This window comes from Octopus bimaculoides, chromosome 2, assembly GCF_046866305.1.
Source record: "Octopus bimaculoides isolate indiv1 chromosome 2, ASM4686630v1, whole genome shotgun sequence".
Taxonomy (NCBI): domain Eukaryota; kingdom Metazoa; phylum Mollusca; class Cephalopoda; order Octopoda; family Octopodidae; genus Octopus; species Octopus bimaculoides.
The window spans coordinates 130,692,080-130,717,629 of record NC_142929.1 but is presented as its reverse complement, the minus strand read 5'-3'; the positions used below and the strand labels follow the sequence as shown (position 1 = coordinate 130,717,629).

Here is a 25,550-nt window from a genome sequence, read left to right as displayed (position 1 = left end):
TTCAAATAATCAAGAAGGTTTGTTTAACATAAAATTAGCATATCTAAAATCTGTGGTGAATTTGAAATTAAATTTAGAGCTAATAAAATTTCGTAAATCTTTCAAGTGGAAACAGATTTACAGTGAAATTTAACCTACTAGTCGTTACTTCTTAGATGATACCCTGCGTGTTGTACCCTAGGACTGCAAATAACTAAATAAATAAAGGGCTAATTGTGGAAGTTTAATGCCTCCAGAAAAAAAAGTAAGTTAATGTTTTTCTTGGGTGGTCTCCCACATGACAAACTCCACCACCATAAATACCACCAGGAGGAGGCAAATCGATGGTTCATATGTTGTTTCCTACATGACATGTTCTACAGACACAAGAAAGAGCTAATTTGATGTCTACAGAAGAATACAAATAGTTACTTGAAAATAATGAACTTAAAGATGCAAAATGGATTTTTAAGGATTAAAATCGTACAAGGTTATCATTAGAACACATACTCATTTTTTGTTAAATTTTGTCAGGTATAGCGCATGGTTAACCATGTGATTAAAAGTAATCTGGCTATGACCAGTAATATTTTTATACATCAAGGACTACATTAACCAATGTGTTTTTTTCTTTTATAAGCCGGTAGGATGTGAATCAAGGTAGATTTGGCTGTGTTTTCCAAACCGTTTAGGCGACTAAGAAAATTTTACCCTCGTTGGTTTGTTACACATATAGTCCTAATTATAGATAGACACAATGATATTTAGACAGGTAAATGGAGCAATCTCAATCGTAGTAATTTAGGATTAATTAGGATAAATTGGAAAAAACAAATAAAAAACTCCAGCCGATAGTAAGGATTGATGCAGATTATTCTGACTTATGATAGTTGATGAAATATAAAGCCTGTAAGAGACTTAATGATTTCCCAATAATCGTATTAACGACTTCAAACTTCAATATGGCCGCACAGACATATAAACTTTATTCTCTTCTCGTAGTTTGATGATGTCTACGAGATTAGCATCCAGAATACATGTACACGACCATCTGGAATCAACTTCAAATAGCAATTTATTATTTTGAGAGTATGTATGTATGTATGTATGTATGTACTTGTATGTGTGCGTGCATGTATGTATGTGTATATGCATGTAAAGATGTATGCTTATATGTATGTACGTTTGCATGCTTGCATATGTATATTTCTTATTTATTGTCACATTCTATTTTATGCTTTATTTATTCATTTTTTTTCAAGATATAAAATATTTATATACGATATTGCTAATGAATTAACATTTGTTCTTCTTTTATATCTTCTGTAGATGAAGTCCGCACTGGTATGTATCGACAGCTTTTCCATCCCGAACAGCTAATCACCGGCAAAGAAGATGCAGCAAATAACTACGCACGTGGTCATTATACCATTGGCAAGGAGATAATCGACCTAGTACTAGATCGAATCCGGAAGTTATCTGATCAGTGCACAGGGCTTCAAGGGTTCTTAGTTTTCCACAGTTTTGGTGGAGGTACTGGATCCGGTTTTTCTTCCCTGTTGATGGAACGCCTTAGTGTAGATTATGGGAAAAAGTCCAAGCTTGAGTTCTCAGTCTACCCAGCACCACAGATTTCAACTGCCGTTGTTGAACCATATAACTCCATCTTAACAACGCATACTACTCTGGAACACTCTGACTGCGCTTTCATGGTCGATAACGAAGCTATTTATGATATTTGCCGTAGAAACCTGGATATAGAAAGACCCAGTTATACAAATCTCAACCGTCTCATCGGTCAGATTGTCAGTTCAATCACTGCCTCTCTACGTTTTGATGGGGCTCTCAATGTAGATTTGACTGAGTTTCAAACTAACTTGGTTCCTTATCCTCGAATTCATTTCCCGCTCGCTACTTATGCTCCGGTTATTTCAGCCGAAAAAGCCTATCATGAACAACTATCAGTTGCTGAAATCACCAATGCCTGTTTTGAACCGGCTAATCAACTTGTTAAATGTGACCCGCGCCATGGCAAATACATGGCGTGCTGTCTGCTGTACAGAGGAGATGTTGTACCTAAAGATGTCAATGCAGCTATCGCCACCATTAAGACAAAACGTTCTATTCAGTTCGTTGATTGGTGTCCCACTGGTTTCAAGGTTGGAATTAACTATCAACCACCCACTGTTGTTCCCGGAGGTGATCTTGCCAAAGTCCAACGCGCTGTTTGTATGTTAAGCAACACCACAGCTATTGCTGAAGCTTGGGCACGTCTTGACCACAAATTCGATTTAATGTATGCTAAAAGAGCTTTCGTACATTGGTATGTAGGGGAAGGTATGGAAGAGGGAGAATTCTCCGAAGCACGTGAGGATTTGGCAGCATTAGAAAAAGATTACGAAGAGGTCGGTGTTGATTCTATTGAAGGTGAAGGTGAAGAAGAAGGAGAAGAATATTAAAATGGCTGTTCAACGTTTAAAATGGCGACAAAGGAGAGAGGACTTATTTTAGTAATAAGAAAAGTCTTCCACTGATATTTTGTGGAGATTTCCGACAGTATGAAACAATGTTTCGAGCCAATTATTCTCAAATGTCATTTTTCCCAACCAGGTTCGGAAGAGTGAGACGAAAAAAAGATACCAATCTGAATGACAACAAAATAAATTCAAACATGGATTTTATTCCATGAACAATAACAGCGAGAAATAAATAAAGAAAGAATGTTAGTATTTGAGAGAGAGTGGGAGAGAGAGAGAGAGAGAGAGAGAGAGAGAGAGTGTGTGTGTGTGTGTGTGTGTGAGAGAGAGAGAGAGAGAGCTTGTTAGCTTTTGATTTTTTTAAAAACCTGACTAAAACACCAGAAAATATATTTCTGTGTCGAAGTGTCTTTTATTTATTTCCAATTTGGTTTGTATAAAAAGAAAATGTCGTAGACTTTATAATTAATTAATGATGCACTAAACAGCGTATATTGCATAATCTGAAATGGTAAGGTTTATTTAATGATAAACAAAAAATGTTAGCCATCGCTGTGGTGTGTAGCCTAATATACAGGAACAAATGTAAGCAAATGCCTTTTTGTTTTATCTTACATCTTTCCGTGGACAGAACATACTGCAACAACCCAGCGAAAAATCTCTATTCACAGAGAGATAATAAAAAAAGACATTTATTCATATTTGTATTCGAGTGTCTGAATAGACATCACAGCAATTGTTAAAATTTGTACTGTTTATTGTAATATATACGTTATAATCTACATTTCGATTATTCTATTCATGAAATTGTTCGCAAAACGTAAAAATAAAATCAGGTAAGAAATCGGGACTAAATTCCAAGAAGTAGACTGCATCTAACATCAGTTTCCAGTCAAAAGAATTATATCAACTGTACAAAGCAATTTATTATTTTAAATGGACTTATTCAAAACTGATGACCGTATATATATATATATATATATATATATAAAAAGTTGAAACTGAATATGTTCGTCCATCAAGGTTATTTTCATTATTTTCTAATTAGTTCAATATTTTTCGTTCTTCTTTTCTATTCAAGGTCCAACATTAATTAATATTTATATTTTTTTCATATCTCCGATGAAATTTTCGTTTAATAGCAAAAGTATTAAATACTTGAGCGCTTTCTGATTCATGCATGATATGGAAGAGTATTTTTAGTAACTAATTTCAATGATGGCCATCTAAAGGTACTTTTCTAAATATTGGCTGGTACGAGCCGAATGCAGTCGGCAAACAAAATTCAATGTAAAAAAGAAAAAAAGAGGCGTATATTCAAATGCCACACACACTGATTGATCAATATGTTTGTAATTAAGACTGGAAACGGAAATGGTAATAAAAATTAATACAATCGGACTTACTTTTGTTCTGTTATTGATTTGGTGGGGCATCACGTTCAAGAGTTTAATTGATTATAGCGACCCTAGTATTTGATTAGTACTTATTCTATCAGATTTAGGAGGCTGAAAGGAAAGACGCAGTTGGTTGAGTCAAAATTTGTGTATCAATTATATAATTTTGTCAATGTCAGAGACGTGGAAACAAATTTGATGTGGATGAATTTTTGAACCCCAGAGTATCAAGATATCGAACTAGTGAGTAAAACATATAATCTTTTATTCTTTTACCTGTTTCAGTCATTTGACTGCGGCCATGCTGGAGCACCGCCTCGAAGGGTTTTTTTCTTCTAGTGGAACAAGTGGACCCCAGGATTTTTCTTCAAAGCTTAGTACTTATTCTATCGGTTTCTTTTGCTGAACCGCTAAGTTACGGGAATGTAGACACACTGGCATCAGTTGTCAAGCGATGGCGGGGGGACAAACACATACACATATATATATGTACGACGGGCTTCTTCCTGTTTCTGTCTACCAAACCCACTCACAAGGCTGTGGATGGCTTGAGGTTATAGTTGAAGACACTTGCTCAAGGTGTCACATCGTGGTACTGAACTCGGAAGCATGTGATTGGGAAACAAGCTTCTTACCACACAGCCACGCCTGTGCCTCAATAGTTTTCTGTCTTAACAATCTCCACCGTCGGAAAACAAAAGAAAAGAAAAGCAGTCCAATTCAGGTGAACAAGCAATAGTCTGTGTCGTCTGCTTCGTACAAAATCTAAGCAACGTGGAATAAATCATTTTACAGGAAAAATAATTAATTCCACTTTGCGAACTTTATGTAAATATTGGTTTCTTTTCTCTAGGTCAGTGGCTAGCAATATTCTTGATTTCATCACCTGCAGTAAATCATTAAAAATTGCTGGCACATTTCGCAAGGAAAGTTTCGGGGGAAGGTTGTAAGTCGATTACATCAATCCCACTACCCTGAAAGGACTTAAAACGGGAAGACGGACGAAAAGATGCTAAGCATTTCACTGGGCGTGCTAACGATTCTGTCAGTTCGCTGCCTCATTACTGAAACTAATATCAAAAAGAAGTAAATTAAACATATCTCCGCTAACGAACAGCATAGGTGGACGTTAAAACAATGATTATGATGTTTATATATTAACTAGGGTAATGTTACGAGTATATATGTTGATACTTAATGTAATACAGGTCGTCGTCAACTTACGACCGCAATTGGTTCCGACTGACAGGTCGTAAGTCGACCTATAAGGCTTACATAGCTTTGTTTTATATTTTTACATTTTAAAGGTATATTCTCAGGTAAAAGTCACACACAGCATTCTGTATTATACTATTATAATGACGTTATTAAAAAATTTCGGAGTCTCAAGCAGTCGTCTCATAAACAAGTATGAGGTTACTTCGATGTCTCTGCGACAAGATAGTCATCCAACACTGTGGCGATCGATAACCAAACCTAGGGAAAGCGTTTGCTAGCTGACATCATCCGTAGACGGGTTAATTTCTAAGAAATTAAACCCATTAGATCGCAACTGGACTGTCTATTATTGCTGCCGGGAGCTGGCGCGCCAATCGTCGTAAAGTCGATCGGTCCTAAGTTGACGACGACCTGTATCATTAAATAATGTTACAGAAGTACAATAATTATGATTTTACCTTTTCCAAATTTTATAGCATATAAAAACTAATTTTCAAATTAAAAATATTAAATTATAGTGATGGGTGTGTGGTAAGAAGCTTGCTTCCCAACCACGTAGTTTCAAGTTCAGTCTCACTTCATGGAACTTTGGGCAAATGTCTTCTATAGCCTGTGGCTGATCAAAGCCTTGTAAGTGCATTTGGTTGACAGAAACTGAAAGAAGCCCGGCCCATATATATATATGTATGTGTGTGTGTGTGTTTGTCCCCATCACTGCTTGACAACCAGTGTTGGTGTGTGTTTACGTATCCATAGCTTAGCGATTCGGCAAAAGTAACCAATAGAATAAGTACTAGGCTTGATAAAAAAGTACTCGGATCGATTTGTTTGACTAGAATCTTTCGAGGCAGTGCCCCAGCATGACTGCAGTCAAATGAATGAAACGAGTAAAAGATAAATTAGAATAGGATTGAAATAAATTTCACATTTGTGTATTTGCAATATATAGATATTATCAACAACAATAATACGATTTAATTGTCAATTGATTGCAGACGTAATATCACTTGATGTTACCAATATTGACAAAAGTATGTTTCCTGATATTATCAGTTGTATTCAGGTAACACCGTAAGTACAAACTAAGCAAGGGAGATAACTCCATTACAAACTAAGTCGATAGAAACTCTTCACATACACTAAGGTAAGATACAGACACACATACACAGGTGCTACTTTGGTGTGTGGTCTACAATTTAAAGGGAGATTACTTTAGGTTACTTTTCAATTTCTAAAAATCCATAAGCAGTTGACTAAAGATTTTTTCAATGTGATCAGCGACGAGAGGAAGGTAGTTACATTTTTACGAAGAAATGGCCTTTTAGATGATGAAGAAAATGTTGTACCATGTCATCGTTGTGATGGAGAAATGAAGGAAGCTCAAAGAAACGGGGAAAACAGTGAAATTTAACTGACACATGCAAGCATGGAAAAGAGGACATTAAAATGATGGTGATGTCTTACCTTGGTATCTCTACAACTGAAGTGATTACACAACTTACACAAAGAGAGATATCGTATTCAAAATGATATGAAATAATATAAAAGATTAACCTTTTGTTGTACATGACTTTGTTTACATGAAGCGTATTTAAAACACACACTCACACACAAAAACATGGTAAATACAAATTATTTTTAGAATAAAAAGGAAAAAAGAAACATGAAAATTATGAATATTTTATTCAAACAACAACTGTTAAAATGAACAATAGCAATAATAATAAAACTAATAAGTGTATATATTATCTAAATACTGCAAAAAATTTATCACATTTTCTAACTGGTTAGTAATGTAGTCTCTCTTAAAATAAGAATAACAACAGACCAGGGTTTCTAAAGGAAGGGGATTTAAGATATCTTGGTGATGCCCTATTCCACAAAAAAAAAAAAAAAACATCTCTGAAGTATAAAAAACAATTCAAACTGGGAATTGAATCAAAGTCACAATTATGGTCTATGGAAATCTCAAGAGTGCATCAAAACACCTGCCACAGAAATAATAATTTTTTCTTTCCATAATGGAAAAGTTAAGTCAAATAGAAAGAACAATACATAAAAAATAGTGTTATTTATAGAATTCAGGCTAAGTTGAAAAGGAAAAAAGAAAACCATCTGATTTTTAACAAGTATCCAAGGGGTGTATGCATTATAAAGTATTCCTTGTTTGAAAGACTTTAGCTTCAAAAACTTATATTTCATATAGATGTTAGTGAATATATAAGATAAATATATAAAAGAAGATATCACCTTTAGATAAATGCGTAAATATTCATATTAATTACAGTTTATAAGTAAATGCTAATATGAATCAACCAGAAGACAAAAACATCATTTGATTTAAAGAGACAACAAAGGAGCCTCTGCATGGTCACTCAACATGCAAGAAATAGCAATCAAATCTCTCTAAAATCACACCTTACCATCTTAAAAAAAAAAAATTAAGGACACATCAGATATGCAATTCTTGATGTACTATGTCATGGAAAGGAAAATAGGTAGGAATGGTCACAAGCAGAATGCATTTGATTGCAAGAAAAATTAAATGCTACACCTCCTCCACTCAAGCAAACCTGAAACGTGCACCTCCCCCCTTTTTTGTCAACATATCTCACACTAACCATTTAGCCTAAGCCTTTCTCCATGTAATCCTCCAAAATTCCCTTCCTGCCCACATGCTCCAGACAGACACTGATTCACAGAAATTCAAAGTTAAATACAAACCACAATTAGTCTCACCACGTTCAAAGGGTTCAACTGGGGAAGAGGGAGAGGAGAAACTATCAACATTTGCTAGAGCCATATAATTTGCAAATTCTGATTCAATTCCCACAGAAAATCAAAAACGAAAAAACTATCAATATTTGGTAGAGCTATATAATTAACTCATTCTGTTCTGATTCAATTCACACACACAAAAAAGAAAAAAATAAATAAATAAAAAAAGACTGATTAGAATACAAAATTATAATACATAATCTTATAAATGCTATAGTGTATAACCTGAAAATTTCAAGATTAAGATGTGTATTCTTTGTTTACAAAGAAAAGCTGAGAAATGAAACAAAATTTGAACTAGTCTCAGTTTAAAGAAAGCGCGCTGCTCTATATATCTATATAATTCAACAATGTTCATGATAGAATAAAAAATTGTACTTCAATGCATAATTAGTAATAATGTAAAGCCTTTTGACTAGTTATTATTTATAAACTGTGAAGTCAAGCAAGCTAACACCTTTGTCCAAAGCCAGGTAAAGATGTTTAGAGTTAAAAGCCATTGAATACACCGGACTACTTCGTTGACCAGCATAGTAAAACTGAAAAAAAAAAGGAAGATAAGCAACAATTTAATATATTTTGTAGCAAAAGACACATTAATATCACAGTTCTGAATTAGGTATTACAGGAGTTTGCAAGACACGAAACATTATGTTTTTATATTGGTTTCAAATTTTGGCACAAGGCCAGCAATTTCAAGTGTGAAGCTAAGTTAATTAGATCATCCCTAGTACTCAACTGGTACTTATTTCATTGACTCTGAAAGGATGGAAGGCAAAGTTGGCCATAGCAGAATATGAACTCAGAATGTAAAGACAGATGAAATGCTACAATGCATTTTGCCCCAGATGTTAACGATTCTGCCAGCTTGCTGTCTTATTTCTTTTTTAATATTAGGTCTAGTTAAGGCAGCAAGTTGGCAAAACTGTTATGTTAAGAAAAACACTTTTGATATTTCTTCTGACTCATTAATGATCCGAGTTCAAATTCTGCCAAGGTCAACTTTGCCTTTCATATTTTTGGAGTCAAAGTGTTGGGGGTGGATATAATCAATTTCCTCCAACTACTCAAAATTGTTGGCCTTTGCCAAAATTAGGAGGGTCATTAGTTATAGTTCAATAGTTGACTTCAAAATAAAGATTCATTTTATATAAAATTTACAATAAAATTGATAAAAAAGACTGATAAAGAAATTATTTAACTCAAGTTTTAATGAAAAATAGATTATTTATTGCCCATCAACTTCCAATCAACTAAATTAGTTATATTGTAATAATTTTCAGCCAATGTGGATTGTTTGCATATGGCTAGAACACACAAAAATGAAGTTATTGAGTTTCTAAGGTCCTACTATAAAAATGAACAAGTTTTTTAAATTACCAACAACAGAAAACTGACCAACCAGTGATGATTGAACTAGATTCATTTCATCATGCTGAAATATAAAATTGATCACAGGTATGGATTATGAAAGTCCCCAGGTGTTATGACAGATGTTACATGCTTTTATCTGAATATATCTCCACAGATATTTGGAACAAATTGTAATTTATAAGATCTAATCACACAATACATTACCATTGTGTTTTGTCATTAATCTGAAACCTCTTTCATTTATTTCCATTTATAGTCTGTTTGTAAACATCTTGTTTTGTTTCAGTCACTGGACTGCAGCCATGCTGGGGTATTGCTTTGAAGGAATTCAGTTGAACAGATTGATCCCACTATTTATTATTATTTTTTTTTTTGATCTGGTACTTATTCTATCAGTCTCTTTTGCTGGATGAATTAAGTTACAGAGGATGTAAACAAACGAACACTGGTTGTCAAGCAGTGAGGGTAGGGACAAACATGGGCACAAAGACACACACATATATATGGTGGGCTTTTACACAGTTTCCATTTATCAAGTCCACTTACAAGGTGTTAATTGACCTGGGGATATAATAGGTGTGCCCATGTTGCCACACAGTGGGAATGAGCTTGAAACCTTGCAGCTGTAGAGTGAGCTTCTTAATTACGTAGCCATGCCTACACCTATTACCAGAGTTATTTTGTATCTGTAAACTTTATTTATTTCAAATAAGAATTAATATATCAGGACAACAATCAAAATTGAAACTACAACCATTTCATATTTCATTGTCAATTGCAAGTATATTAGAAATTATTCCAAAAACACAAGAATCTAAGTTTAAAGATTTTACTCTAAGAGAAATACAGAAAAATGAATGACTAATTTCTCACACCTGTATTGACTTTGTAACTCGTTTGTCCCATAGCCTAGTCATACCATGCCTTGCAGTACCGGTCAACATCGTGTAGTTCCCATGAGTTTTCACACAATAGACAGCAGAATTGAAAGGTTCTTCCCACATTAATTCACTGAAAATGTATTAAAAGTAATTTTTTTTTTTAAACTGGTAAGATAAACCAAGTTCAAATCACTAAATAACTAACAATAATAATCCTTTCTACTATAGGCACAAGGCCTGAAATTTTGGGGAGGGGACTAGTCAATTACATTAACCCCAGTGTTTCACTGGTACTTAATTTATCAATCCTGAAAGGATGAAAGGCAAAGTCGACCTCGGCAGAACTTGAACTCAAAACGTAAAAATGGACGAAATGCCTCTAAGCATTTTTCCCAGTGTACTAAAGATTCTGCCAGTTCACTACCTTAAAACTATAGCAATAAAAACAGTTTCTAACTATTGACACAGGCTACACTGTTTTTTTCTTTTTTTTTTTTGAAGTGGGGAGGGACAAGGGACTGAACTGACTCCTGATTGAAATGATACTTATGAAGATGTGAGTGATGAAGTGCTTCAATACATAGAATACATAGTCGTATTTTGCAACAACAATTTATGGCAACTTTATTAGGTACATTCCAGAAAGATAAAAAGTAGAGTATATTGTGGCAAGAACAGAATGAAGAGAGATCTCTCAATAAATTTTAAAACTGAAACAGTGAAGTCTTATTTTAAAATTACTCAATTCAAATCAACTAAAATTAATAACATGAAAAGCTTCAAAAAAAATTATTGTACATCCTTAATATAACAAATGTTTTAAGGCCATTTTCCCTACTAAAGATGTAGTAACCATAGAGGTTCATGAGAGTTATCATGGTTCCCTTTATGAAACAGTATTTAATAGACATAGGCAGTCCTGTTGCCAACTTATTTTGTTCTCTCTTACAAGATACAAGGAAATGATGCACCAGTTCAAAATCTGAGACACACACATCCTTAACATAATAAACAAATAAAATAAATACACTCACCATCATTTTTTTTAATGTCTATTTTTCCATGCTTACATGGGTTGGAGTTTATTTGAGGCAAATTCTCTAGTCAGATGCCCTTCCTGTTGCCAACCCTAACCTGTTTCCAAGTAAGGATATATTTACCCATGACCAGAAATATTCTCACACAATGTCAAAGGAAGAAGACACAAACGTACACACTATATATATATATATATATGTATATGTTGGCATTAGGAAGGGCATCCAGCTGTAGAAACTCTGCCAGATCAGATTGGAGCCTGGTGCAGCCTTCTGGTTCGCCAGTCCTCAGTCAAATCGTCCAACCCATGCTAGCATGGAAGGCGGATGTTAAACGATGATGATAATTAAATAATGCGGGTAGAAATTAATATTAATGAATTAATATTGATGCTATATATATATATATATATATATCCAGCTTTCCCTATTACAGGATATGAAATAGTGTATTTGATAGAGATTATTTAAGCTGACTTGAAAGTACAGTAGTACACAATTGGAAAAAGTACCAATATCATTACACAAAATATTCATGTTTTTGTGAGGTCTGAGTGCACTTTTCCTTATGTTTATACAGTCCAATGCATGAGTTGTGTAGCATCTCAAAATTTGTTCAGGCAGCTTTTTAGTTGTGAAAACCCAGTCTTAATTACTGTTATATTTCAGTTCTGAAGCAAGATAATATGTTATCTTCACACTAATGTATTTCAATTTTTTTCTTATTATTTTTCCAAATCTTTGTTTAACATTTATAAACAACAGCAATATCAATAATGAGCTATATATATATATCCTCACCATTTGTTGGTACGAAGATCCCAGAGACGAGCAAAAGAATCATAACCACAAGAGAGCAGAGTAAAAGGTGTTTCATATTTTATATCCAATACACCAGCTCCATGTCGATGATTACTCCCCAAACTACAATCGAGAATGCCTCTGTAATGAAACATAAAATACAAAATATTTTATTTCAAACATCTACACAGAATATCCACAACTTGATGATAAAGCAATACGAGCTGATCAATAAATTATAGATATTAAAGGTAAGCTGATGCAAACTTTGCTTTTTTGTAGGGTACCACATAGAAATAGGGCAAGAAAATGGACTAGAAAAGGAATTGAATAAAAACCTTACACATTCTAAGCAACTAAAATATTTTTGGTGCCCTGAGACTTTCTTTTTTTTTTTTTTTTTCACCTGTGACCTTTGCAGTCTCCACCTCAACCAATGAGATTGCTGCAGTGAATATTTGAAGGGTAAAGTTCACATAGGCTAGTAACAAAGCTAGGAGGAGGTTCGGTTGCCAACATGGTCAAAAGGAAGGGATCATTGGTGAGTGACATGGGAGAGCATAACTTGCACTAATGGTTACTGAAGAGACTGCCTGACTGGAGTTGATCAAAGAAGGGATTGCTGACAATTGCTCCATTTGGGAGATGACCCAAGGAATAAGAACAAATTTTAGAAATTAAGGAGTTTGGTAATAAGGTGACCAACTCCAAAGCCCACCATTCAAGTGTGCTTGAAGGGATGCTACTAGAATCAGCCATCTTATTGGGTTGAAGAGATTAGAAGAGTTTAGACATTGCAATTGTGTGTCTGTATGTTGAAACTGGTGCTTTGGAAAACAGATGTTTGGCAGAGCTTTGTTGAGAGTGTGCAGTGTAAAGCTGGAAGAGAAGTAGGTAGTAAATGTAAAGGCTTACTTAGTGAGTGCTGCTAATAAGGCCATCTTATTTGAGATGTGGTGGTTAAGAAGATTCCACAAAGTTGGTGGTAACCCTCTGCTGCAATTTGGTTACTAGCAAAGTTTAGAAGCTGTTTTGTGATGCACAAAGCATTCCCTGCTTTCTTTCTTATGTTAGAAAGTAGGTAAAAACCTTCACATTAGTAGTGGCAATTGACTGTCTTCAGGTGATGTAGGCAATGTTCTAGGTTTGTACTACTACAGGTAAATCATTTAGAGTTTACAGGCTTTGATTGTGTTCAAAATGTGAATAAACGTAACTAAGAGATGGCTTCACTCAGTTGTTCAGCTGTCTCAGTGGGGTTAGGACATAAAATCTATAAGCTGTCCTGAGGTAGTCAACATAGAATTGGCAGAGTTCCAACTGAGAGTTAAGTGTTGAGAAGTGTTGTGTCGTATGTTGCCTTGTAATCAGGCAATCCATTAAGTGCAGATAGCGATGACTGGATAAAGATTGAGCTTGAGCGAAATGCAGATTAAAGATACTTGGTGTATTAGTGCAACTGTTAGAAATACAAGTCAGAGTAGATATTGATGGTTAGGGGTAGCAAAAACTTCTATCTTGGCATCAGCGTTAATGTTGGAAAAGTGCAAGAGCCAAGAAGAGTAGTGTATATTGAAATCAGAGGAGAGGGCAACTTTGAAGAGAAATAAAGTGAGCTAGATAACTTCAAAAGATGACAAATGGTGGTAGTAACTTTATATTGAAATTATAATGAAACAATTGATAGTCTTGACTTTAAGAAATAAAATCAACTAAACTTACTTGTACAAGTCCCAAACTTGTAAGGGAAATTTACTGTTACAGCAAGCATTTCCTGATGTAAAAGACCTGGATAGATCATCAATTAGAAAGAAATCAGTAAGTTACTAAAAACAAGTGAAATATAGAAGTCTTTTAGTAGAAACATTTATATATCCAATGTTTATCCTTACCACCATCACATTCTGAAGAAACTCTTCCTACATATACCCATTTTACCGTTCTTTCTACCTAAATATCCAATTTCCCAGTAACCATTACAGTTGTACACTTTTTATATCAAGAATAAAAATCTCCAATATCTTCTTTTTTAAATTTTTATGATCTGTTCACTGCTAACATAAGCAAATCATGCCTCCACATATAGCCAATGCTCTTTCTCCTCATACATAACTAAAATAAACAAGTTCAAAGAGTCATATGCTTACGTTCCATCTGGATTCATTGCCACAGACCATAGACGATCTTCAGAATGAAGTGTTGCTCGAACTTGTCTCTTGGTGTCTTTCTCTTGCATGTTTAAAATCTGGAATATAAAAAAAAACGTATAAATGGTTGCTAATGCTGACATTAACATGTAACTGCTGGTAAATGGTATATTATTAAACTGATAATTATATTATAAAATTAAAATAACATTGATTTCATTTGAACTCTCTTAAAGGTTTAAGACTTTCAAACCATAAAAAAAGTCGGATGACATAAATGAAATTATCAATTATTGACACAAGTTCTAGAAATCTATCACAAGCTTTTAATTACTAGAATTTCCCGTAAAACCAAAATCGGCAACCACCAAAGGGTATAAATAACTTGGTTCTAATATATCTCCTGTTAAAAGTTTTGATATCTCTGGATTTATATAATCTTTATCTTCTACACTGTATTGATGTTTGCAGTTTGGAGTTAGATTTTAAAAATGTTTAGCATAGAACTCATCACCAATAATGATGATGATGATGATGATGTGAGTTCTATGCTAAACATTTAAAAAATCTAACTCCAAACTGCAAACATCAATACAGCGTGAAAGATAAAGATTATATAAATCCAGAAATACTAAAACTTTTAACAGGAGATATATTACAACCTCCCTTTGGTGGTTGCAGATTTTGGTCTTACAGGTAATTCTAGTAATTAAAAGCTTGTGATAGATTTCTCTCAAACTATCAGTTGTTGTTTTACAGAACTTGACCGTTATTCAGCCTTGCTACAAATCCTGCTCTACAAGCTGGATCTTTCATTTTAAAAGGTTTGGACAACTGCTCTATGGCATTCAGTACAGATACTGAATTTGCTACTTCTAACAGGTGAAGTGACAATGCCAAGGCTCTTTTGTTAGCCATGGTGTGTATATATATATACAGCAGTGTGGTGCTGTATTGAAATGACATCTGACAAAGAATGCATAAAATCAGCAATAAGTTCAGTTTTATTTAGAGGAACCAATATTGTTTATTATTATGTAAAATCAGTGGAGTTGTAGGGGCATCATTGTAACATATGGTACATTTTGAATATTTCTAAAATTTGGTGGAACCCAACTCTCTCTCGAGTCTAAACACAGTTGTTTTCTTCCACAGAGATGGGGAAAAGAACCAATATGAGTACTTGATTGGGAGTTTAGTGCAAAGAATACAAGACCTCACAAATGAGATGACACAAGATTATGATACAGAAATGAATTATTAGACTCATCTAATGCAGACTAGCTGAGAAAATTAATGCCCAAATTATCTTGTACCAATATCAAATCTTTGCTTCATTTTTACATAATATTATGCATATGATAATGATGATATTAAGGTAATTGTAGCTTAAAACATATTTTGAAACAACTATTGGTTACTATTTTTGCATTAAAAATAGTTTTAGAATAAATAATTCCTATTACAACAAAATTACAAAGACAGTTTCTCAAAATTCCTGCCTCTATATCAACATCTTTCCCTCACTCAACCTCATGCACTGTATCCTGCTAGTATGCATATAATGTTGGGTAATATATTTTTCTATAGTCAATTCCCTCCACATAGAGGTACATTTCTAGCTTGTTAGGCTTGAGAATAAACCAGCTACAGAAGAATCTGAAATTATGATAATTTTTACCTTGAGAGTTGCATCCCGAGAACCTGAAACAATGATGTCACCATGAAAATCCACACATTGAGAATCTTCTTTGTGGACATTTGCACAGTGGAACAGCTTCTCCTGTGTGTTACTATCCCAAGCCACCACGCTCCCTTCTCTAAAAGATGAAAGTTAAACATTTCAAAATTACTATTACAAAAAACACAGTGTTACAAGATCATATTCACATTTGAAGAAAAATATTTTCTTTTTAATTTTATGCCCCAAGTGTAAAGGAAAAATAAACATTTCTGAAAACAGATATTCTAAAATGCACTTGATGTCCAAAATTAACTTAATAAAAAAAATCAATATTTTAGTGGAACAGAGTTTAATGGAAAATATAAGACAAAAAGCAGTTAAAAGACAGATAAGAAAAAGAAATAACATGGTTTTAAATAATTATCATTTGTTATTTCATAGAATGAAGCAAAACAACTTGGCTTCTACTTTAATCTTATATCTGAAGGTTAGGGAAATACATTTTGTAATATCTGTTCAGGCATTTTGCATTCTGAGAGAAATGTCTGTGACATCAGTGATGCTAAACTGTATCAGCATAAGTTGCTGGCCTCTCTTCTGGATGAACATCAGTGATGTGGAGAAGTGAGACTTGATTGCACAGACAACTGTCAATCTTCAACAAAAAATCTAGCCCTTGACTGAACATACACACACACACACACATACAGTCATCTTTTACAGAGGAAGGCTCATAGGAGGAGGGCCTGACATCTGTTAAATAAATTTTAGTCTTTAGCACTCAATGGTCAATACAATAGTTACCAATAATTTACTCAATGTCAAAGACCTGGTTACACTGTTTTCCAAAGTATTTATAACCACGAAATAATTCACCATTTTTAAATTTACAAATGAAATCTAACAAAATATGACCAATGTTGATAGAAGATTCCATATATATATATATATATATATATACACACACACACAGCTGTGTGAAGAAGCGCTGAACTCTAACAATGGCAGGAACCTGTGGAGGAGGCATACCCAGGAAAACATGGGATGAGTTGGTGAAGCATGAGCTTCAAATGATGGGCCTCGTGGAGGCACTGACAAGTGATTGAGACCTTTGGCGATATGCCGTGCATGAAAAGACCCATCAAGCCAAGTGAAATTGTAGTTATGGCCTATGTCAGTGTCACATAACTCACACCCATGCTGGCGGCACGTAAAAAGCACCATTCAAACGTTGGGTCTCACAGAGGCAGAAACTTTGCCAAATCAGATTGGAACCTGGAGCAGCTCCCTTGTTTACCAGTTTTCAGTCAAACTGTCCAACCCATGCCAACATGGACAATGGATGTTAAACGATGATGATGATGATGATGATAACATACATAATACACACAAATGTATATATATATATATATATTTATGCACACACACAATGTTTATGATGGGCTTCTGTATATTTTGTCTGCCAATTCCACTCCCAAGCATGTTATGGGATAGAATCTGAGACGAGCAAATTCCATACCCACACAACCATGTCTATGCACACACACACACACACACACACACAGAGCAAGATTTTCATGAACAAATATTTATTAAAAACTCCTTACTGAGAATCAGTGTTTAAACTGAAATACTCCATGAAACTTATATTTACACTGATCTGAAATAAAATTACTAATGTTTCTTTATAACCTCTGATATGGATATTAATGAAGTTTTAGTGATTGATTAAAAAGATAGTTTTAATAGGCATGTAATCCTTTCTACTATAAGCACAAGGCATGAAATTTGGAGGAGGGAGATAATCAATTACTTAATTTATCGACCTGAAAGGATGAAAGGCAAAGTCAACCTTGGCGGAATTTGAACTCACAAGGTTGCGACAGGTGAAATACCACTAAACATTTCGTCCAGTGTGCTAATGATTCTGCCAGCTCACCACCTTTTTAATAGGCATATAATGATAACAGATATATGTATGCATACAAATAAAAAAAATACTACTGACCTACATCCAGTGACAATTACAGAATCTTTAAGTACAAATCGAGTCACATCACTCGGCAATGGTCCAAGCATTCGTTGACAGTTTTCATGAAAGAGCCCATTTGTAAGAACTTTATAGCACTTTATGTATGAGCCAATAGATAACCACATTGTTTTATTATAATCGTCATCAAAATGCATCCATGGAAGCTGTCTGAAAGATATATCAAAATGACATCTCATGAAAATTTTCATTCAAAACCACATTAACAAAGCAAAGTACATTCAATTAAAGGTTTTGCAGTATATATGTAAGATAAAACAACATACATTACAAGAATTTTAAAATAATTTATATTTTTAATTTATTTAATGGTATTTATATGCATGAAAAAAATCTTTGGATGGTAGAATACTATTTTATTGAAATTAAATGTTTTGACATGCTCATTTTTTTTTAATACTGGCATGAACTGGATGATTTTTCATAATTTAACTAAGTTTATGATGGACTGCCAGCAGTTTCATAGTAATTAGCTTTCTTATAATATCTGCCACTAAACTGTTAACAAGAATGTTCTTGTCTCAATAAAATGATTGAAATAATTACTGTAATTGCTTTCATTATGTATGTTAAACAAACATATATCAAACAGCTCTCTAGTTTCTTAAATAAATCAATTATAGACCCACAAATTGATTCACACAGGCATAGCTGTGTGGTTGAGAAGCTCGTTTCACAACCACATGGTTTTGGGTTCCTATTACATGGCATCTTGGATGAGTATCTCCTGGGCTAACCAAAGCTTTGTGAGTTGGATTGCTAGATGGAAACTGTAAGAAGTCCAGTGCGTGTGTGTGTGCACACGTGCTGTTTATCCCAGCCCCTGGCTCACTTGACAACCAGTGTTGATTTGTTTTTGTCCCTCTAACTTAGCAGTTCAGCAAAAGAAACTGATAGAATAAGCATTGGGGTCAATTAAACCCTATAAAGTGGTGTCCCAGTATTGCTACAGTTGAAAGACTTGCAAAAAATAGGATGTAATTTTAAGAAACTATTAAAACTTTTAATGTCCATAAATAGTGGCTGAAATTTGGAGTACAAGAAAAAGAAAATTCCACTTCAAGTTTCACATTTTTGCCAGTGTCATATATCTGGCCTGTTTAAAAGTAACCTTCAATCATTGGGCAATATGCTGTGCTTGAGAAGACCTGTTGAGTCAAGTGAAATCATTGTCATGGCTGATGCCAGTGTCACCTGACTGGCTCCCATGCTGGTGGCATGTAAAAAGCACCATTCGAGCGTAGTCAATACCAGAAGAAACTGAGAGCGATGACTTCCAGAAAATAGTGAGGTCATGAAGAACTAGCACAAACCAACAAATTATTCATCAATGTACTATACAAGCTTATGATGCCTACCCAGAGCTAGTGGTAGAGAACTAAGTGCGTTGGTCATGGACATCCTTCAACTCAGCTGTAAGCAGATAAAATATTAAAATTACACAAAATGAAAGAGTTTTAACTTACTTTGAACGATATTTCACAACCGCAGTCTCTCGATTCCTCCCTTTAATCCAGTTTCTAGTCACACGGTACTGCTCTTTCAAGTTAGGTGTGCAGGATCTAAATTGAGTAAAAAACAGAATTTCTAACATAATTATGAAACATCAGGCATTAGAGAGGTTAAAAGAGATGTGTCTTAAGAGAAATGAATCAGATTAACTTTTTGAACTCAAAAGGCGAGAAGCATAAGCCCTTTTTAATGAGTAAAAGTTAAACAAAAACAAGCTACCACAATGCCAATGGTTTTTTTTTTTTTTTAAATAACACAGAGAAATGCAATATTGTGTTTTTACAAGTTTAACTAAGAAACTGAAATGAAATGGTTCCAACTGAGCATCAAGACTAATTTTAAGATTAATTTTGCTGGGAACCTACCATGACACCAAACAATTGAAACAGTGTCAATTTTAACACAATGTCTGAGATTTTTAAAGGAGAAAGAGGAAGTGGTAACTTTCATTTGCCAAAATGCATTAGCAACATATTTTCAGGGAAACAATTTCATTAGAAGACAGAAGTGTAAAATTATTTCTATAAGGCTCACTTGAAATAAAAATTATTCATTCGACAATGCATCATTCAATTTTACTAAGGAAAGTGTACAGAAAACAGAATTAACATAATATATTAAAGTATGTAGTCTATCAACCTGACATGAGGATGCCTCAAACAATAGCTAAATTTCTTTTAAATTACACCAAAAAGATGCAGAGGATAATGTAGTCCTAAATATAAATACATTGTTAGAAGAAAGATGAGATGATCATAAGTCTTTCTAATCATGGCTGCCTTGGGGTAAACAACATGGAAGTTGGCAATATATGAGTAGATACCATGTACTCCAATTAATTTGTGTTTAGCTACACATCAAATCTAATTAAACAAACTATAATTAAAGGCATTTTAGATATGACCATCCAGTTTATTTAACATGACACTATCCAGTGTCTACAATCTTTGAGTTTAGCAGTTCCTTTCATTTTTATTAATCAAGATCAAACATCCCAGGGATAATAATCTGAATTAAACCCATTGAAATGATTAAAAACTAGATGTACCTTATTTTTATCATCATCATCATCATTTAACATCCCTATTCCATGGGTTGGACACTTTGACTTGAGCTGGCCAGCTGAAGAGCTGCCCAGGCTCCATGTTTATTTTAGCATGGTTTCTGTGACTGGATACCCTTCCTAACACCAACCACTTTACAGAGTGTACTGGGTGCTTTTACACAGCATCAGCACAGGTGTGCTTATGTGGAACTGGTAAGAGTGCTTTTTATATGGCACCAGTACCCATGAGATCACAAGATTAAGAATGCTCAACTGGAGAGGGATGCAAGGGACATGCCTGTATGCAAGGACAACCACACTTTTACTTAGCTTGACATCTCAAGTCTCAGTTGAAAGACACCTGTTGTTATGTCCTGTTATTTGTATTTGTGTAACGTTCTCCATTCCCCCCCCCCCCCGCCCGCCCATCCTTGTTTTCGTATACATTCGCTGCTTTCTTTCAAGGAATCTAATGCTCTTAGCTTAGTTTTTCCTTGGGGCTGGCCAGATTGGAGCAATCTTGAGTATAACCAGCTGAACTTGCAAAGATAATCTGGAACTTGATTGAGGAAAGAAAACTCCGAATGACCTGTCCTTGTTTTCTCTGTATCATCTATCTGGATGTTTTGTTGTCCCTTTTTTATATCACCTAACTGTCTGGATGTTTTGCCTTCTTGTCCCGTTTTGTATTTTATATATACATATGCAAAACAGCTCACCACCACCTGGCTAATTTCTTCCTCAAGACATTCCCATCACTCATCATCTTTCTAACTGTACTAACCCTTCTGCTGCTGTATATGTGAGCAGAACTGCATACTTTCCTTGAAGGCACTGATCCTTTTTACTACCTAGAACCATTTCACTTGCTATCCATCATTCATTCTTAATACTGTTCTCTTTACCCACATTTTACATTGATCACCAAATTATCTCTCCTGCACCATCATACACCTCCTCCTCTCTGTATACACTACATCTGCACTACACACTTACATTCTACCCAACTTTTTTCCCTTTTGCTCATCCTCACTCTTTCTTGCCTTCTCTGATGTATTATTATTATTATTATTATTATTATTATTAAATACTACCAGTATTTCATCTATCTTTATGTTCTGAGTTCAAATTCTGCGAAGGTCAACTTTGCTTTTCATCCTTTCGGGGCTGATGCAATCAACTACCCACCCACAAAAAAAATTTCAAGCTTTGTGCCTATGATAAAAAGGATTATTATTAGTATTACTATTCTGCTGCCCTTCACCACCCCATCCCCTTGTCTGCACGTCCATCATCTCTCTTCAACTCAACACTGGTTATTCATCAATCCCTATCAACCCTACCCAATTTCCACAGTTGTCACCTATTCTTTCTTACTTCCTCTACATATCATCCCACAACACTTGTTCGTCATATTCATGTTCTCACTATTCCCTTAATCATTTCTCACTCACCCATACACTCTTGCAACCTCTATCCACCTACACTTCTTGCTCTCCTGTCTCCATTCACCTTGTATCTCAAGGTCCACCTAATCACCATTTTTCTCACTTCTATGTGAGTAGCTCCCCTACAGCAAGAAACTTGTTCTGTTTTTGCCCTCTCTCTCTCTCTCTCTCACTTTAATCCCTCACTCTAGAGCCCCATAAATCCACCTCCCTCTCAACTGCAGCCCCACTTAGTTGTAAGTGACCTTTGTCTTGCAAGCTGCATGTTAACCTCACTAGTGCTGGTGCTATGTAAAAAGCACCCAGGACACACTGTAACATGGACATTAAATGGTGCTGAATGTATGTGTGTGTGTGTATGTTTGTGTGTGTGTGTGTGTATATATATATATATATATATATATATATATATAATTCTCATCATCATCATCATTTAACATCTACTTTTCATACTGGCATTGGTTTTGTGGAAGAGGTAGACCCAGGAAGACATGGAATGAAGTGGTGAAGCATGATCTTTGGATGTTGGATCTCATGAAGGTGATGACAAGTGATCGAGACCTTTGGCAAGTTGCTGTGTTTGAGGAGATATGCAAGCCAAGTGAAATCGTAGTTGTGCCCAGTGCTGGTGACACATAAAAGGCAACCACTACACTCTTGGAGTGGTTGGCATTAGGAAGGGCAACCAGCCATAGAAATCAAGCTAAATCAGACTGGAGCCTGGTATAGCTCTCTGGCTTACTATTTCCAGTTAAACCATCTAACCCATGCCAGCATGGAAAATGGATGCTAAATTATGCTGATGATAATGGTATATTATTTACATGCACTCACATGCAGGGTGTGCTGGATATTTGTGAACAAACTTTTGATGACCATAAATAGAAGACAATCTTATATAATGTTGCAGGATATCATGCTAAATTTTAACTTCCACATTTGTCTTTTAGATACACCAGCAGCATCAACATGGCAGATACCAATCTACCATAAGAAATGAAAGGTCATGCTGAGCTCACACTCTAGTCACTGACTACACTGACTTAGAGATTACCTGTTTCTTGAATAAGGCCAAGTTCTTCCTGTTCAGCATTGGCAAAGAGGCCTTTGGTGAAAATGTGTCATGCAAGACCAAAAGAAAGGAACATTCTTAGAGATCAGAGGTTAGGACAACCAGGTAAGTCCAGGGCATAATCAACAACCCCACCTGGTTGAACAGCCTGTTATGAGACATGTAGTGCACAAGGACATTGGCTACAGATCATACACCAAGGGTTTTCAAACCAGGATCATAAAAGAAATTTCAAAGGTACATAAACTAAATGCAACTTCTATCTAGAAGAGACTTTTGCTTGGGTTTTCACATGAGGGAGTCCATTAGAAGAAAATGTTTGAGAATCAGTCATAAAAACAGTTGTAAGCCAAATGTGACTGTTTGTTTTGAAAATATCATTAAGCTCCATTACAGAACAAAAGAGATGTAACAAATTAAACAAAATTGGACTAATGGAAATAAATTTACTAATTTCAAAAACAAAAGTGTTTTCATAAAACAAAAGGCCTGAAAACTTTCCAAAACAGCTGCCTTAAGCTGTTTGGTGCAACAATCCATATACCTTGTGGTCATCAGTCATGGAGGGCAATGAAAGGACTTTGACAAACATGATTGATTGATTAATCGATTAATTGGTTGAGTAGTTAAACGATGGACAAATAATAAAGAAGTGAAATAAAGACTGTGCATGCATTTATCACTGGCATAATGACCCTCCCAAGACACAACAAAATTTCATGCATAAGTTGTATTATCAATATATTTTATGATAGTTTTTATAATCAAGAAACACTAATATTTATGAGGAGAGTTATGGTTTTATCATGAAGAACTATACATTCTATTATGAAATATAGGCACAAGACCAGCAGCTTTGACAGGGAGGTGGTTAGTTGATACCATTAATCCCTAGGGCTTGACTGGCACATCTACATAAATAAATATTAACTGAGGTCTCTTGATTTATTAAGATTTAAAAAATTTTGTAACCTGTTAATTTCCCAGTACTGAATATTGTTTATGTTATGTTGTGTTGTAACTGGGGTTAATGACATTTTCAAAACAAGTAATTGCATCTTACTGGTTATTTTTGAGTTTTGTGTCCAATAAGATATGAGAGAACCATGTGATTTTGTGATCCCTAACATCAAGTGGTCTTCTAACTCGCATGATCTTAAACCCCCTGAACTGTTGCATCTGAGCAGTACCGGATTTACCATTGTGCTTAAGCATAGGGACCCCGTTTCACCAGGCGGGCCCATCTTCCGATCCAAAGAATTTTTTACGATAAATTTCCTGAGTATGTATGCCTGACTGTCCAAATAAGGGGACTCATAACTAGCACAGGGCCTCATTTGTCTTAAATCCGGCACCACACCTGAGGCACCTTCAAGGTGAGTAAGAGGACAGTCATCGTGGACGTCGTGAGCAGGGGTCACCTGGCTGATTCCGGCATGCAATCACTTCAGTGACCATCATTAGGACTAATGGTGATTCATCGACTAGCCTGCTTCTTTGACGGGTCTGGTTGATTATCTGTGCTTGTTTTTCTGGTAGTTTTGTCTAGTGGTATTCCTTCCAGCTGATTCTTCTAAGTTTAAATCGCTTCGGAATCGACAGGCGATCTTTCGAAATGTTTGCCTACTTATCATGCTGTCATCAGTCTTTCAGGGTTCCTGATTTCTTTCTTGAGACATTAAATTTTCATAAGCTGGTGATTTGGTCACTTTTTCTAACTGGTCCACGTAAAGATGTAAAGGACGATAATCGCTAACATAATAAAGGAGCAATTAATTAGCGTTTCCAAAATTTCGATCAAATAAGATTTGAGGCATACATCACCATATTGTTTTAGTGTAAATGATAGTACAGTATCGGTTTAAAATGTCCCTTTTTACCCTGAAGGATATGTTGATGTAAGAAACAAATGAAGATCATAGGGAATGCCAACGCCCTAGCTTTAAAATATTTGACATGATTTTGACATAGACTAGCGTAATCGTTTTTAAATAGCCTATATACATGATACGTAAATATATATTCATATATATATATATTATATGTGTGTGTTGTGAGAGAGAAAGAAACTAGAGAATGATTAAAAGTGAGATACGTACTTGCCTTTAGGCCGATGACCCAGATCTTTAATCACCATCTGTTGTCTGGTGAATCGCAGCCATACACAGTCTGTATATATCAGACGACGCAGTTTCCGACAAACACGGCATAGGCGTCCCAAGGAACAAAGATCCAAGTAACGAAACAATAGATAAAGTATATCTTCAGGCAACTCCATCAATTGCTTTTCTGCATTTAAGCATCGGGTTTGTGTCGAACCCTCGTATGAAGATTGACTTTCGATTGTTGCCATAGGTGATTCCAGGACTCCATTCTCCGATTGTGGAGGAATCACGAAGTTTTTGAACATCACAGCCAGACAAAATGTGCCCCTTTGATAGAAGTAAATATATTCCCTCACGGTTATCTGCGATTTTTCTCATCTTAGACGTCTCTTTTATATATAAATGTTAAACACTGTGGTCAATATTTTAAAACACTTATCGCCATGTTGTTGCGAACTAAATTATGTTTAACGTCAGTCAAATATCGCAGGCGAGAGAATATAAATACATTTGTTTTATAAATAAAAAATCATTGCAAGAGCATT

At 35.0% G+C, this 25,550-nt stretch overlaps 2 protein-coding genes across 3 annotated transcripts in view; one reads left to right on the top strand and one right to left on the bottom strand.

Annotated features, from left to right (window-relative positions):
- LOC106879231 (tubulin alpha-1A chain) overlaps positions 1–3,857 on the top strand; it is a 36,858-nt gene extending 33,001 nt beyond the window's left edge. The window contains exon 3 of the mRNA XM_014928719.3: positions 1,309–3,857. Coding sequence (XP_014784205.1) covers positions 1,309–2,438 — 1,130 coding nt within the window. The 3' untranslated portion in view covers positions 2,439–3,857. The remainder of the gene's footprint in view (positions 1–1,308) is intronic.
- Positions 3,858–6,737: 2,880 nt separating this feature from the next.
- On the bottom strand, positions 6,738–25,470 carry LOC106879234 (F-box/WD repeat-containing protein 4). 2 transcript variants are annotated; one of them, XM_014928720.3, is made up of 9 exons: positions 25,000–25,470; positions 19,290–19,385; positions 17,782–17,973; positions 15,771–15,909; positions 14,090–14,187; positions 13,665–13,730; positions 11,943–12,083; positions 10,099–10,234; positions 6,738–8,388 (listed from the first exon to the last, which is right to left on the bottom strand). In XM_014928720.3, the coding sequence occupies exons 1-9, from the start codon at positions 25,308–25,310 to the stop codon at positions 8,272–8,274; spliced, it is 1,296 nt and encodes a 431-aa protein (XP_014784206.1). In that variant the 5' UTR covers positions 25,311–25,470; the 3' UTR covers positions 6,738–8,271. The 2 variants fall into 2 exon arrangements, with proteins under 2 accessions (XP_014784206.1, XP_014784207.1); XM_014928721.3 differs by lacking the exon at positions 10,099–10,234.
- Positions 25,471–25,550: the final 80 nt, after the last annotated feature.